Source organism: Miniopterus schreibersii (assembly GCF_964146895.1).
Source record: "Miniopterus schreibersii genome assembly, chromosome: 1".
Classification (NCBI taxonomy): domain Eukaryota; kingdom Metazoa; phylum Chordata; class Mammalia; order Chiroptera; family Miniopteridae; genus Miniopterus; species Miniopterus schreibersii.
In genome coordinates this window covers 35,677,968-35,694,777 of record NC_138101.1, presented here as the reverse complement: position 1 = coordinate 35,694,777, position 16,810 = coordinate 35,677,968, and the positions used below count along the sequence as shown (strand labels likewise).

At 33.9% G+C, this 16,810-nt stretch overlaps 1 protein-coding gene across 3 annotated transcripts in view; it reads left to right on the top strand.

Annotated features, from left to right (window-relative positions):
• TECRL (trans-2,3-enoyl-CoA reductase like) overlaps nucleotides 1–16,810 on the top strand; it is a 62,716-nt gene that overhangs the window by 29,532 nt on the left and 16,374 nt on the right. The window contains exons 3-4 of one of the 3 annotated variants that reach the window (XM_081142133.1): nucleotides 8,879–8,923; nucleotides 12,969–13,072. In XM_081142133.1, the coding sequence (XP_080998259.1) occupies nucleotides 8,879–8,923; nucleotides 12,969–13,072 (149 nt within the window). The remainder of the gene's footprint in view (nucleotides 1–8,878; nucleotides 8,924–12,968; nucleotides 13,073–16,810) is intronic. The other 2 variants (XM_081142134.1, XM_081142135.1) reach the window with 2 other exon arrangements.

Sequence of the window (16,810 nt, the reverse complement as noted above, 5' to 3'; positions counted from 1 at the left end):
AATAATCTCATTGTAAATCCAGATGTGTTTAATTGTATCATGCTATTTTCTATAATTCCAAAAGATAATAGTGTTCCAATGTCTCATTTTTCATGTATGATTTTTTGACTTTTATATATTTTGTTGGCACAGCATTCGATTAAATTACATTATTTTTGCAAGATAATAATAGCTTCACTTTTTACTATAATAAAATACAAGAGAATTTTTTATTTTTAGTTTTTATTTATTGATTTTAGAGAGAGGGACAGAGAGAGTGACATCAATTTGTTGTTCCACTTATTAATGCATTCATTGGTTGCTTTTTGAATATGCCCTGACTAGGGATCGAACCTGCAGCCTTGACGTGTCTGGATGACACTCTAAGTTACCTGGCCAGGGTCCAAGATATATTTCTAAAATGTAAAAACTGACAAAGAATAAAGCATTATCCACCTATTACTGACATTTTCACTAATGTCTAGAGATACCTCTGTGTTCCTATATACACCTTTTACATATTTTAAGCATTATTCTCTAATAGCTTTCCCTATAAACGTATTTTCTTGATATATTTTTGTATAAATATGTATTGATCTACATGATCAATATTAGTGGAGATGTACTATTCTTTTACTTGGTGTGTAATACACATTCCCTGGACACACATTCTAATTGCTTCTATCATAAAGCAATATATGCTTATTTATTCAACAATGTTTGGTAAATGTTAAAAAATACTCATGGAATGCTTACCATGTACCATGCATTGCAGTGTTCAACTGAATAATATATGTTTGTGAACTTCTTTAATTGTATTTGTAAGAATAATAGGGAAAAAAACCGTTATAGAGAATAAGCTCATTTGCAGTTAACATGTATTGACAAATTTTCTTTCCTAATTTACAATATCAGGATGTCTTTTTTTCTTGTTCTCAATAACTTAATTTTTGATAATGATGAGTGGAAAAATATTTCATTTATTATTAGATTCCATTTATTGGATCACTAGTGAATTAATTTTTTCATACTCTTATTTGTGATTTGTATGCATTTTTCTGGAGATTGTCTGTTCGTTGTCTTTGCACACATCTCCATTTAGATGTTTTCATTGTTATACGTATAAAGTCTTTTTAAATTAGTGGACAGGTCACAGACACATTTTTCATATTTTACTGAAAAATTAGTTTTTATGGATCTAAATAAATCAATGATTTATACTTTCTGTTTTGCGTGGCCTATTTAAAACTATTTTCAACCTCTGGTCTTTAAGAATGTTGATTTATGTTTTATTCTCACAGTTTTCTCTTCTTGTGTGCTCTCAATAATTTCCATGGTCTAGAAAATATCACTAGTGAATGAATGAAATAAAAACTGTTTCCTTCCTAGAACTTTCAACTCTGTATTAATCGGCCATTGTGGCATCTCAATATCTTTTTTTTTTAAATTTTATTTTTGTTTAAAATATTACAGATGTCCCTTTTTCTCCCAGTGACCCCTTCCACCCCGTTCTACCCCCCTCCCCAGTCCCTTTCCCTGTGATTGTCCGTGTCGTCGGGTTGTGCATATCTGCATATAAGTTCTTTGGTTACTCTCTCCCCCTCCCTCCCTCTGACATTCGTCAGTCTCCTCTATGCTTCCATGTCATTGAATCTATTCTGTTCATCAGTTTATTAAGTTCTTTAGATTCCACGTATAAGTGAGACCATGTGATGTTTGTCTTCCTTTGCCTGGCTTATTTCACTTAGCATAATGCTCTCCAGGTCCTTCCATACTGTCCCAAAGGGCACGAGATTCTTCTTCTTTACAGCTGCGTAGTATTCCATGGTGTGAATGTCCCACAGCTTTTCATCCACTCATCTACTGATGGGCACTTGGGCTGTTTCCAGATCTTAGCTATTGTAAACTGTGCTGCTATGAACATCGGGGTGCATATATTCTTTCTGATTAGTGTTTCAGGATTCTTAGGATACATTCCTAGGAGTGGGGTCACTGGGTCAAAAGGCAGCTCCATTTCTAATGTTTTGAGGACCCTCCACACTGCTTTCCACAGTGGCTGCCCCAGTCTGCATTCCCACCAGCAGTGTACTAGGCTCCCCTTTCTCCACACCCTCTCCAGCACATGTTGCTTGTTGATTTGTTGATGGAGCCATTCTGACAGGTGTGAAGTGATACCTCATTGTTTTAATTTGCATCTCTGATGATTAGCGATGTTGAGCATTTTCTCATGTGTCTCTTGGCCATCCATATGTCCTCTTTGGAGAAGTGTCTATTCCGGTCCTTTGCCCATTTTTTAATTGGGTTGTTTGTCTTCCTCTTGCTGAGTAGTATGAGTTTTTGTACACTTTGGAAATTGCTCCTTATCAGATGCATCCTTGGCAAATATGTTTTCCCAGACCGTGGGGTTCCTTTGTATTTTGAGGCTATTTTCTTTTGCTGTGCAAAAGCTTTTTAGTTTGATATAGTCTCATATGCAACACATGGCATCTCAATATCTTATATATCTTCCAGACACCTCTGCAGGGATTCATTAGAATTTGACACACAAAGCTGGGGGAATAGATTCAATGTGAAAACATTCAAGTTTCTTTTCCAAATTCTAAGAATTGATGAAAATTGAAATGAAGTAATTCTTGGGAAAATAAATAGGAAAATGTATTTCATAATAAATTATCTTGCAGTGTAAAAGTGCCATTAAAATGCCCTCAGGTTCATGTGGAAGGTTTTCAACTTCTGAACTGTTCATCTGCCTCCCCTGGAAACTGTTTGTGGATTTATCAGTACTTAAATTACTGTGATAATGAGAAACCATAGTCACCCTAGGCGTTTTGTTTTGTATTTGAAGCTACTGGACTTGGGGAATGGCAAATTAATATAAACTTGTCTAATCCCAGAACAAATGAAATATCTCAGTTATAAGCACAACTGATTGTATATGTGTATATATACACGTGGCTGTGTAGGTATGTGTGTAGATAGCCATATTATAAGTATATTTATTAAAACTCTTAGATTGTATGTCATAATGTCATTGCTTGAAAGGGGTCTCTGACTATTAAGAAAATGACTACTATTTAAAAAATTACCAATTATATGACATTGGTATTTCTGAGATCTCACAACCACAGTTCAAATATTTGAAATTTTTAATCTAGATACCTATACCAGTCTTCTGTTCAATACATTTTCTCGTATTTGGACCTGCTCTGTATCCTATCCCTACCTCCCTGCTACCTCCAATACCAAGCTCAAGCTCCTTATGGCATACGAGGTCCTCATAATGTTCTCATACCGCGTGTGCATGCGGGTGTGTGTTCTGCGGGAGGAAGTGTGCTGTGATGATGGATGCTCTGAGAAACTGGGACAGCTAATCGTGTCTAATGAAAACGGTAATGTGGGCATTATGATCAATCCTGGAAGTTCCCTAGAACTACGGTTGGCAACGAAGTGAACAAACTGATTACAAACTTAGGCCAGTGAAGAGGAGAAGTGGTTTGCTGTCCTCTGCATGTGCTCTTTCTTGTCCCACGTTATTGCTTTGCCCCTTGCATCTTACTAAATTCATTTGTGGAATTGGCTTGTCACTTTATGCCTCTTACTTTCATACTTTTTATATTATAGTTTTAAATATCTGTCCATACAGCTTTTAAATTTCCCAATTTTAGAACTGTGTCTGTTTTCCTACAGAAGTCTTGCTTTGCAGGTGCTGATTATACAGTGTAATAGCACTTTGTCTTTCTTGTCTGCGTATTTCATGACTGTAGACTCTAGATTTTCTTTCCGAGGTCAGCAAAATTATACATGTTGGTTGGTGGTGGTTTGAGTGTTAAAACTTTTTGTCGTCATTGTTGGGTATGGTATTGGAGATGGTTCTCTTATTTTTCAGATGCATAAACACTATCATACGTATCATATCTTACCAGCTTTCTTGATTCCATTTTAACTTGATCACTTAATTATCTAGGTGGCACTCATAAGCCTGCAAAGAAACGGTTAACAGAGAATGAAATGGTTCATTTAGTTCCAGTGAAGTAATGTAACAAGTGAATCATTTCTAAGAAATAAAACAACCGATTCAGCAATACTAAGTCAGCAGCAGGTATGTTAGTACATCAAGGCAGAGTTTCGTATAATAATACTTGATGCTTATTTCTTATAAAAAAGGAAACAGAATTCATGTTTCCTTTTTGTTCAGACTTTTAGGCTTTTAACATTTGGAAACAGTGTAACAGGGCAATATAAGCGAAGTGATAATGCAAGTGCACAGCACTCTGTCAGGCCTTCACGTTCCTCTTCACAATTCCGTTCCCTGGCGAACGCTTCCTGTCCCTTTAATTTTGCTTTGTACACACGGCAACTTCCCATGGGAGCAAGCTTTTATCTGACAGGGAAGGAGAAAGTTGTATACATCTTTGGATGCCAAAACAAGGATAAGAGATGGAAGTTATTCAGAAAAGTTTGGCTTCATTGAAGTATGTTATTAATAAAACTATTTAAAAATCATTTTATCAAAAATCTAAGATTAATCACTCTTTCTATTTTCTTCCTCCAGACACAAGGTATTCAGAATACTTTAAATCCAAACACCTTCCAGTGTACATTACTGTTGTCCAGCATCTTATTTATTCTCATATATGAATACAAATCATCATTATTATATTCATTATTATTTTATATAGAATTATCCACATACCCACAAGTTTCTTTGCTCAGTATTGTTTAGTTTATCTCACCTATTAAGTGTGGAATCAATTTGTTTTTCTCCAAGTTGATCCTTTAGATGTTCATCTACTAATAGAAGGCTCTACTGGGTGTAAGATTTGGTGGTCTAACTAATAATGCCTTTAATTTACGTTTTCATTGAAAGACACTCCATTTCGCTTATCTCCTACATGGAGTTCTGGAATCTTGAGGAACTGAACTAAGCTGTGTAGAAATGTATAGAACATAGTTTTATCTTTCTTCCACTAAATTTGAACAGAGCCAGCTCTGCATAGCATTCCTCTCAGAACTATATTCTGTTTCTATTTATTGTTCATCCCATCTCACCATACCAGCCACAGTCAGCTCAGGATGTAAACAATAAAAATTGGTCACCATTTTCTTTCTCCATGGTTCACTATGAATATTCCATCACATAAATTAAGTAGTGTCTTTTGTTCAATTTTTTCCAATTACAGGTGACATACAATATTATATTAGTTTCATGTGTACAACATAGTGATTAGACATTTATATAACTTATGAATTGATCAACTCAGTAAGTCCCAGGACACATCTGACACAACACATAGTTATTACAATATTACTGACTATATTTCCCATGCTCCACTTTATATCCACATGACTATCTTCATAACTGACTCATAACTGCTCTTAGAACTTCTCCTTCCTAGTAGATTGGTGATATCAAGAAAAAGTAGAGGTCAGTGGGCAAGTTTCACCTAGAGTCTTAAGTGAGGAATTCAAGGTTTTAGGTAATCAAGGACACTAATCATTTCTGAAAATGTCTCCACTATTTTTCTTCTAGATGTCTCTTTTTTCAGCAATAATATGAAGCATAGGTTTCAGTTAAGTATTTAATGTCATCTGTAATCAAGAACTATCAATAATAATTATTATCATACAAATTATATGCCACACTAAATAACTTAATCTTTGTAAGCTTTAGTCTGGATGTTTTGATTATTAATTGGCTTTATATCTGCATATATGCAAAGATCAAATGCATGCCACCAGTAAGTCAAGAATAAAATATTTCACTTGTCTACTGCCAACTTTTATTATTTCTAAAATTGGATCTTTGAAAATACAAGTTGTGCATTGCAGTTAAAATTTATACTGTTGGCCAATTTCTTATAGAAGAAACTCTAATCATAAACAAAATGATAGTAATTAATATGCTCAGGTTAAAAGAAAATAAGGACAGGCATCTGGCCTATGTACTTGAGTGAATCTGGCTTATAAAATCTTTTAGATGATTTAAATCCGATATCATTTATATCATTGCCCTCTTTCTTAATCATTCAAAATTTTAAAAAGATATTTTTGAAGAAGTAAAATATTTAAATCCTTCAAATATGTTTTATCGTACAGAATTTAATTCGATCACTGATGGTAATTTTTATGTAAAAGCTCTATAATAAATAGCTTTCATAAATTTAAAATATATATATATATTTTAGACCTATGGAGTTAAAATGTTTTTTACTCTGATTCAGAATATTAGTCTTATAAAAACTCAATATTGAAACAAACGTTAAAGAAACAATACTTTAATCTATCTAGAATTTATTCTAATATGTTGCATCCAATGCTATGCCAATCCATTTCTACTCTAAACTATTCTCATTCCCTTTCCCTTCCCTTCCCTTCCCTTCCCTTCCCTTCCCTTCCCTTCCCTTCCCTTCCCTTCCCTTCCCTTCCCTTCCCTTCCCTTCCCTTCCCTTCCCTGCCCTGCCCTGCCCTGCCCTGCCCTGCCCTCCCCTCCCCTCCCCTCCCCTCCCCTCCCCTCCCCTTCCTTTCCTTTATATAATGCTGAGAATAACACACTGATTACACTTTTAAATTTACTAATGGGTCACAGCCAGCAGTTTGGAAAATGCCACCTTATTAAAATAAATACATTTGAATTACCTATGTTATTACATAATGATATGACCACTTCCATTTATCAAGAAAAAAACCCTAAAACTTGGCTAAAATATGATAAGAGTTACACAAATCAAGTTCAGCATCTTAGATAATTTAAGATCCTGGACAATGCATTATACCTACTACATAATCATAATTCAGCTCTGAGCCAGTTACTCAAGTTCAATATACTCGGCATTATAAATAATCTTCTAGATTATTCATGCATGCTAAAAGTCATTTTGTAACCTATGTCCTTTAACCTTGATAAATTGTCTTTTTTCCTGCCATTCTTCTAGCCTATGCTACCTCATTCCAGTAAGTACAGAGCATTTCAGAAAATGTATGTTTTGTTCTTTTAAAAGGAAACTGAGGGGATAAAAGGTAAATGAAACTAATCTAAAGGCTTACATAAGCAGTTAGTAACTCTTCCTTACTAGCACAAATGTTCAAAGATCACAAACTATAAATGCCAAGTGCATTTCATAAGTAGTTTTATAGTTTATCCATGTTGAAAGGCTTGGAAGGACATGGATTTTCCTGAAGGTGTTTAGAGCTTCTAAGTTCTCTGATTCACCGTCATTGTGGATTCTGCCAATAGTCACTCATGTAGCTCACTGACACACATATTTGCTTAGAATGATAGTTAGTTTTGCACTGACATTTCCACCATTAACGGCATCATAAAGCACTATCGAAAGTGATGTCTTACATGAAGATTATTAGAATGGTCATAATATGACAACTTATGTACACTAATCACAGGTGCTCGATGACTATTTGTCTAATATAAATAGATTCTCATAAGCTTTGTATTTTTTCCAATACCCAAGGTTGGAAACTCAATTAAAACTGTAGAAGACTCTATTGCATTCATTTGCATCATACCTTCTTGGGAAGCAGATTTTCATTATGAGTAATAAAGTGGCTATTTTAAAATATTTTTCAACAAATAATGTTAGCTTACATTTCAGGACAACAAATGGCTATATAAATAATGATTGTATTAGTAAATATAAAAACAAAAGAAAAATGACCTACCTTTATCTGCATATTTTCTAATTTAAAAAAATCAAATGACAGAGTTAGATATTTATGCCGTCCTCATTTGCCATGCTATTACTAAGTTTTGTTTATATATAATCCTAAATAGCTTTTAACTCATGATTAGAATTTTTGACTTATGAGTTATTTTTTTTTCATTAGAATGTATATGTATACATTGTCTTTTTGCAGTAAATTTAGAGAGAATTGATTGCAATAGTCTAGTTATGTCACATTATCATCACTCTTACTGACACTTTAAAAAGTAGTCTTGAAAATAAAATAATTGTGAAATATTCCTTTGACAATACTCTTAATTTACTATTTATCAAGTTTCTTTGCTTAAAAGTGGAGCTCACAGTCAAGATTAAATTTTCAATAGGGACTTTAACATAGGATTTCTTTTAAAAGAAAATAGTTATATTCTGGTAATTGTGAGCCAACATTTTTATTATGGCAGTATATAATGAAGATGTTTTGATTTTCTTATCCAGATAAAATTCTTTAGTAATCTATTTATTCCTAATGGTAGTATAAATAGGAGATACGAAAGTGATGTTTCTACTGTAATCAATATGCCCATAATGTTAATAGAGAGACAATAACCTACTTTCACATGCAATATTAAATACATCTTACATGAGATCAAAGTCCTCCAGTTTTGCTTTATTTCCTTACCTGATAATATGTTCATTGAGTTTTGAGAGAGAGAGAGAGAGAAATATCAATGTGAGATGTGAGAGAGAAACTCCCATACAGGCCCAAATGGGAATCGAACCCACAACCTAAGCATGCGTCCTGACCAGGAATCGAATCTGCAATCTTTTTGGTGTATGGGATGATGCTCCAACCAACTGAACGATCCCCGTTTTAAATGAAGATGTTTAAGCTTTTCACTAAAGAATAAGTCTCATAAAGAGCATAAGTCAGACATAGGCCACATTCCTTGGTAGATGTCCACAGATTGACTGCATCTACATAACCAGTCTCCAGGTTGAAAAGCAGAAAATTACCACCCCTTAAGCTCCCATCTTGCTTTCTTTCAGAACTATCCCCCGCTGCTTCTTTACACCCTGCCAAGGGTAACCACTAGCTCCATTTTGGACACTGGATAATCATTGTATTCACTTCCTAAGATCTAATCTGTCTTCCAATGAAAACTTCTAAATTTTAAAATGTGTTTACATTGTGCTGACAGTAAATGTTATTTTTCATTGAATAGATCCTAAGTGGTACCCTTCCCGAGTTGGCCTGCAGCTAGAATGTGGTAAGAACCAACTTTCACTTACCTATTTATTTAATTTGGAATCCCTTTTCTGTCACCAATGGCTAATAGTTATCACTTATTAAATGGAAGCACTGTCGTAAATGCCATGAATACATTATTGCATGTGACCCTTCCAATGAGTGTGAATGCTCCACTTTTATGAATGAAGAACTTTACTCTCAAAGAGATAATTTTTGCCCTTCACTGTCTGTGCATATTAGAGGCAGGATCTGAACTAACATCTTTCTGTCTCTAAAAGCTTTTACTGATCTGCTCCTTCATGCTTCTGCTTTCTAATATATTCTCAGGAATCTAGGTTACCTTTCTCTCTCTTCCTCTCCCCAACTTTTTGCTATACTAAAGCAGGATAAGTGAGGTAAGAAAGAACAGAAACAAATGAATTACAGGAAGAATTATTATGTCCATTATTAAGCCTTGTTTTTATTCCTATTCTCCCTGTTCAGAAAATTTATAAAAAGATATACTTAAAAATGAGTCCTGCTAAGAATCATTGTTATTGACATTGGATCAGCTTGACCTTGAAATTGGAATTGTTCAATAAATGTTGTGGGTAGAATGTAAATTTTAGAGGAATACTTAGTCAAAGTCCATAATAGTAACAAGAGGCATCTACTAAGAAATTTCAACCTTTAAAGTTTTCCATACAATGGTGAACTGTACTTTTGTGGTGCTTTTTAAATATTCAGACTATAATCTTTCAGATAACACATTCACATATAACAAAGGATGATTTTCTTGTATCTCTCTAATATGTAATTGCTCTCATTGTTATCTTATACATCCCATCTTTGTCTGAGACCTCTATGTTGAAAACACAGAAATTCATGGCATTCTTAGAGTCACATTTTCTTGATGGTCTCAAATTCTTCCAAGTTCAGAATTTCAAGATGAATTCTCATCTGGGTAGAGTTTAAAAGAGACAAATCATTGTCTTGTTTATTTTTGTCTCTGCAGGGCTTAATGTGTGCAAAGCACATAAATACCTTTCAACACATAGATTATGAAATAACAGAAAATGAAATAGCTATATTTTTTGGACTTGACTCATATAAAGAAGATGCTGAGAATGTCACAGACATCAATGTCAAATGTAATTTCAATCTGAAGGACACTGTAAGGGATTGGGGAACTTCTGTTAGTTCAAACTTTCTGGTAAATGTGAATTTTTACTTTCCCCTCACATTTACTTACCTTATTGACTGTACCAGTGTGTGATCTGAACGAAATACAGCCAAGTATCCTTGCATAGGAATGCGATGACATATTTAAAAAGAAGAGTCAATTAATTTAGTGAGATAAGCAGACTGGTGCAAAGGAGAGTTTATTTGGGGTAACTCAGAATTTTAAACCTGACCCTCTACTTACATATCTACAGGGTCTTCTTTTGTAAAGTGGAACTGATAAAGAACCTAACATATTTTTTTGTAAGATTGTGTTCATAAAACACTGTAATGATTTGCACATGGTAGATGCTTTAACAATCATAGTTACAACTATAAATGCACTTATAATATTAAGACAAAAAGACTTAACAGCAAAATTATTCAAGGCCTGAATATTTACAAATACTTACTACCAGAATATATTTGCCAGAATGATTGCACTACAAACAATGACCTCATGTGAATTTAGTCTTTTACAGTTTTCTCACACAAAAAGTCATCACAAAAACATAAATAAAATTGCAAGCATTGATTTTTATGCGAAAAACAACAAACATTTATTGAGCTCAATGGTTCTGCTGAATTTGGCTGGATGGAATTGCCCTTACTTGGCTTGGCCTACTCATGCAGCTGTAATAAGTTGGTGAACTGTTGGGGACTGACTGTTGAGGATAGTCACAACTACAACCACTTCTCTCTGTTCTAGGATAGTCACAGCTGCAACCACTCCTCTGTAGTCTCTCATGCTTCAGAAGAATATTATGAGCTTGCTCTCATGGTGGAATCAGGGATATAAACAAATGAACACAAATACTCAAGAATTCCTGAGGCCAGGGTTGGAACTGGCATCTGATCCCTTGCCCTGCATCCTGTTTGCTAATGCAAGTCACTAGGCTAGCCCATATTAAGGAGTGAGGAAATAGACACCAATTCTTATTAGGGGGAACTAAAAGTCATATTGTAAGTGGTATGATATGAAAATTGTGAAGAATTGCAGCCATGAATGCAACAAATCTGTCATACCAACTGGCAACTCAAATGTGTTGTCTCTTCCCACCTTGATTAGTTACCAGGACTTCATAATGTCCTGGAAGTAGGGGGTTGGGTTCCTGATTCTTAGAATCATTGGCTTTCTACAATATAAAGATGGAGTATGGGTAGAGCTGGCCCTTCTCTTTATATATCTGCTCCAACCATCTACACCCATTATACAACAGCCTTGACAAACCCCTAGGCTTAGCATATCTGGCTCATTCTTGAGAGGAAATACCCAAGGAAGATGTATTGCTTGAGTTAATTATGCAGAAAATTCAAGGCCTTAAATGACTGAAGTGTGACACAGGAAGTAATGGCATGGGCTCACATTAGACATGTTCTCTTGGCCCTACATTTTCCTCTCCCTTTGGAACAGGACATAGGCATGGAAGACCAAAGACAGAGGTCCCTGATAACAGAGTCTAAGAATGGTATAATTCATGACATGACTGGATTCTGTCAGATTGTGTTATTCACATATCATCTTGATGGAGCCACATTTTAAAATATAATGCCAGTGCTCTGTACTTTAAAGTTAGCAAGGGTGATAAAAGAGTAGAAACTAATTGACTCCCCAAAGGTGTCAATAGGTACATGTTGGAAAGATGTTGTTAGTGCACTTTCATGCGGTAAAAAGCCATCAGAATTTTTTGTCCCTATTAACATTTAATGTTGTTATACATGATTGTCACAATGACATCATTGACCATTTGGATATCAAAGTCTTTACCTTGATCCATGTTTCATTAGCTTCTTATTGTTGTGCAACAAATTACCACAAATTTAGCAGCTTAAAATAACACTAATTCATTAGTTTGAAGACACAGTGTGGCTAGATCTTCTGCTCAGTAATCTTTGCTGCATATTTCTCTAACTACTTCAAAATTCTGGAGTGTGAGAAAGCTCTAACTTTGTTTCCATTGTCTTCTTTTTAAAATGAATACATAAATAATAACAAGTTCCATGGGTTTAAATTTTAATGATCTTCATGTACTTATGGACACATCTACCCAACTACCTACTTGACAGCTCTCTCTTAAATGTCTGATGGCTACCACACACCTGGTGTACCCCAACTGAAATATTGTCACCCACAAACCCTGCTCCTTCCTCAGACTTCTTCATGTCAGTTAATGAGGTTGCAATGCACCTAAGTGATCATGCCAAAGATATAAGATCAGCTTTTATCTCACTGAATCCTCTCTTCTCAAGTTCAACTGACTCTATATCCAAAATATATCTGTAACTGATGAATTTTTAACATTTCCATCACTGTGACTTTAATCCAAACAAAAGTCATTCACCTCTTGACAAATTCTAAGTGCCTCCTGAATAATCTCCTTGTTTCTTCTCTTCCCATTTTCCACAGTATCACAGTGGTCTTTTAAAAAGCAACCCCTGCCTCTCCCCTGGTGCTTTGCAATAACCACTGAAATAACTTTACCCCAATTAATTTATTCTATAATAAAACTATTTAGAGAACAGTTGAGATGTATATGTACTGACACCCCAAATTATACTATAAGAGTACCTTGTATCATATTTGAGTATGACATTATCTAATATTACATTTTCTTAGAACACAGTAAGATATTAGCTATTGGTAGTCTACGCTGAGATAGCACTGGGAAACCACTGTGTATTTGAAAATTTCCTAGATATATTTTATAAAATGGGTATATTGACAGTTTATTTTACTTCAAAAATTTATTGTACATCACAATTTCTATGTAAAATTTATCTTAGATTTTATTGGTTCCTCATTAAAATTTATTTATCATTATGCCTTGAAATTATATTAAAATAATATTTTCTTATTATTTAAGGTGGGCCTTTTTTGAAGGACTACATAACCATTCAAAGTGTTGCAGACTCCTCCATTGTCACACTTTATTTTACAGACCTAGGCCGGCAGGTCAGTTGGACTACAGTAAGTATTAATTTAACATGAAATATATGTGCCTCAAATTTTGATGTGAAATATTTGCTGATGTGAAACATTTCTCTTAAATAATTTATGGTGAAACAAAACTTTGTACCAAAGGGTATTTCAAACTGTCCCTTTTTTACTGTGATCAGTGGCTAAAATTCCATTCAAGAATCAGAGAAATGGAAGAAGAAACAGTTGAAAGAAGGAAGATGAATTTCTTTCTATATGTCAGTCTCTCCAGTGACTGATGACCTCATTTTGGCTCCTCCTGTGCCTTGTCACTTTAATGGTATTTCTTCAGCTTTCCTTCTAGGAGTCTGGTGGTGACAAAGAACCTTTGGACACTGGAAAAAAGGGAGACGAAATATGCAATAGAAGTGTTCTAACAGGGGGAGACATTTTAGAAACTAAGAGTAAAGTAGTAAGACTTCTTTGGGCTGGGAGGAGGGTGTTGCTTTGGCTCTACTTGGTGATTGACTCCAATGGCATTAAAAGAATGAAGACTCCATTAAAAGATGTGGAGGGCTAAGAAACAGAACATACTTGTCACCAGTTCACAAGTTATGAGCCGTTGAAGAGTGTGAAACGCACTCAGTAGCAAGAAATGCTGTGTGACCTGCAGAAACAGGCAATGAAATGTTTCATCTAATAAATAGTTTTGACATCAGTATACAAATAATAGTGCAATCATTCTACTTTTCAGTTAAATACAATTTATTTATATTGTTTAGACTTTAAAAAAATTTTTTTTCTGATTGTATCCCATTATATATCTGTGATGTGGTTACACTTTTAATAATTTCTATTCATAGTGGCTTTCCTTTTTGCAGGCATTAGCAATCAAAATTATCATCTACATTGCTTTGAGTTTTCCCTTTATATAACAGCAATCAATTTTTAAAATTGTTACAAAACAAGAGATATTTTATGCATTATTATTTAATTCTCAAAGAGAGAAAATTCAAATTTCCATTCATTCATTGAAATATTGTCACATTCTCTACTTTTCTAACAATTTTTCCTTTAACATATATAATCTTCCTGTATATATATATATATATATAGTTTGTTTGTTTGTCTTTGTTAAATAGTTGCTTTAGTTTCCAGAGTTTGTTGAGCTCTCTCATATTAATTTGTTGCACTAAAAACTGAGTTTAGAATATTCTGAATCTTTGTGAAGTGTATCTTAACGTTTACAAAACAACCTAGTGATGCAGACATTGTAAGCAAAGGGTTTCATACTTAAATGTGATATCTACAGACCTTTGCTAAAAGAGATTTTAGACAAGCAGATTTTGATCTCCAAATGTTAAAATATTCAGTCTTTGTCTACATTTATAATGAAAAGGGAATTCTGTCTACAGAAGATGTGTCAGAGTAAGCGGCATTAACTGAGTTCCTTAGAAACCCCAACTGCATCTTTTGGATAAGCACTGAGGAGAAAAATTGCTAAGGTGGAATTGTATGAATATGGTACTAGAAAATTATAGCTTGAGAGGAAAGTCATTTAGGTGACAAAGAGGACTCTGGAAATAGACTAGATATTTTTAAATCAATCCTATGGTTCACACACCTTTTTCCTCCAAATGAGTCAGTCCTATTAAGTGCTAAAAATATACACATTACATTGCAATCACACCCATTTATATTAACTAAATTATGCAATAAAAGCAATATTTTACCACACAAAACATTCTTGTATATTTATAAAATATTAACATGCAATCCTAAAATAAAAGCATCATCATAGTGGGTCTTTCTTTTATTACTCTATTTCCACTGTCCTTCTGGGGCTCATATTACATTTCCATACTTCTTGTTTCATGGTTTTCAAATATCTGCTAAAATTCTCAACCTTGTCTTTTATTTTTTTAAACATATAAAAGACAATTTTTTTGTAAGTGTGTCTCTGATAATTCTGTTAGGTGAATCTTCAGTTCATCTATTCTGAATGTCTGCTGTTTTTCTTGGTTTTGGTCACAATATCTACACTCCTTATATATCTGCATATTTCAGCCTTAGTGCAGGAAAATTTGTGAAAAAGATTAAAGATAGCATGAGGCTTAGAATAATGTTATCTTCCTTCAAAGATAATTTATCATCCTACAAACGGACTAATGGCACTATTGGGTCCAGGTCATTTCAACCCAATCAGTGATTCAGGCTGAGCTTCTGTGCCTGTAAAGATAGACCTATTTCTTCTTCATCTTCATTCCCAGGGTGTAACTCTTCTATGCCCTAACCCCAATTCTGTAGATTATGTAAGGTCACCTCTACCTTTGAAAGATAACAAGAAACAACTTTTATTTCTTGCATTCTCAGGCACCCTCAAAAGATTTAGTGTTGTTATCAGGCTATTACTAGTCGTCATATCCCAGGTCAATTACTACTCTAAAGCTCTGTTTAAAAACTCTTAACGTTCTAATTTTTCAATGACTTAGTAGCTCTTTGAAGCCTAAAAAAATATTTTGCTCAATTTTGCTCACTGATCCCATTAGGATGGTTTGTTTGAATAATCTGGAAAAAAATCCTCCATTGTATATTATTCATATAACAGTTAAATTAAACAAATGAACAAACAAAAAAACACTTCTACTATCACAGTAGCTTCAACAGTACTCACTGAGTACAAAGTGATCTTACTATTGGGAAATGCTCTTATATTTTTAGCTAGCAGCTCTCCTATCTTTAGAAGGTTAAGTTGGCATTACTTTATTTTTATTGGTAATTTTCAATAACTGTAAAATGTGAAATTCATTTTGTTATCCACTACCAATTGCAATTTTAGAAAATAGGTAAAGCTAGCATCTAATAATTAAAAAGATTTTTAAAAGAAGACAGAATGCATCAAGCACAGTCTAAACACAAGGGTTCTAGTGAATTGCAATTGCAGTGACATGTTTTAATTCTTTGTTTTCTAAAAGTGGGCTTATTGCCCACTTCCTTTTTCAATTTAGACATATAGTGAATTGAATATTCCACAGAAGTTCCAAAAAAATCACAATGACCTAGTTTGCCTAGTAGAAGTAGTAAATTTTACCTTTAAAGCAAGACATTCGTTTAATACAGAGAACTTCCATAAGAGGGAAGCATGGAAGTAAACCAACATTGGAAATAAATTGCAATTTAGAAGTAGTAAAGATCTTCAAAGTAAAAAGCAAGTGTATCTGCTTATTTTGATTATAGAAAGTCTGATAAATTTTTGGATTATAATGGAGTTCCTAGTCCCTAACTTTGTTTGACTTGCTTGGACTAAGCTGGTATATTTGCTGGTTATTTTGGTTTGGGTTTTTCTTTCCTTTTGTAGAGAAAGAACAATTGCTTTTTCAGAAGGCTGTCATTAATATTTGTCTATCTGGTCCTTCTTTTTATTTATTCTGAAACTATTTTCTGGTTACATTTCACATTTATTAAAATATCTCCCCTTCTTTCTATTTGTGCCCAAATAGACTTCTTTTTTGTTGTTGTTGAAGGATTCGTTCTCCAAAAGTTATTTCTTATCATTTTTAAGTGTGTTAAGGTCAGAATCTATTCTTCATTCTTCAGTACTGTTTTAGCCTCCCTGTTTCAGCATGACAATATTTTTGATAAAATATTGGGCTTCCTAGAACATATTATTATAATCTGGTAGTCTCTGTCAATTTATTTTTAGTAGATGAAGAGAAGATTGTAATTTAATTTCCTCTGGTCCAAAGAAACTTCATATTGTGATGGCATTTTTATTAATTTAATAAAGAG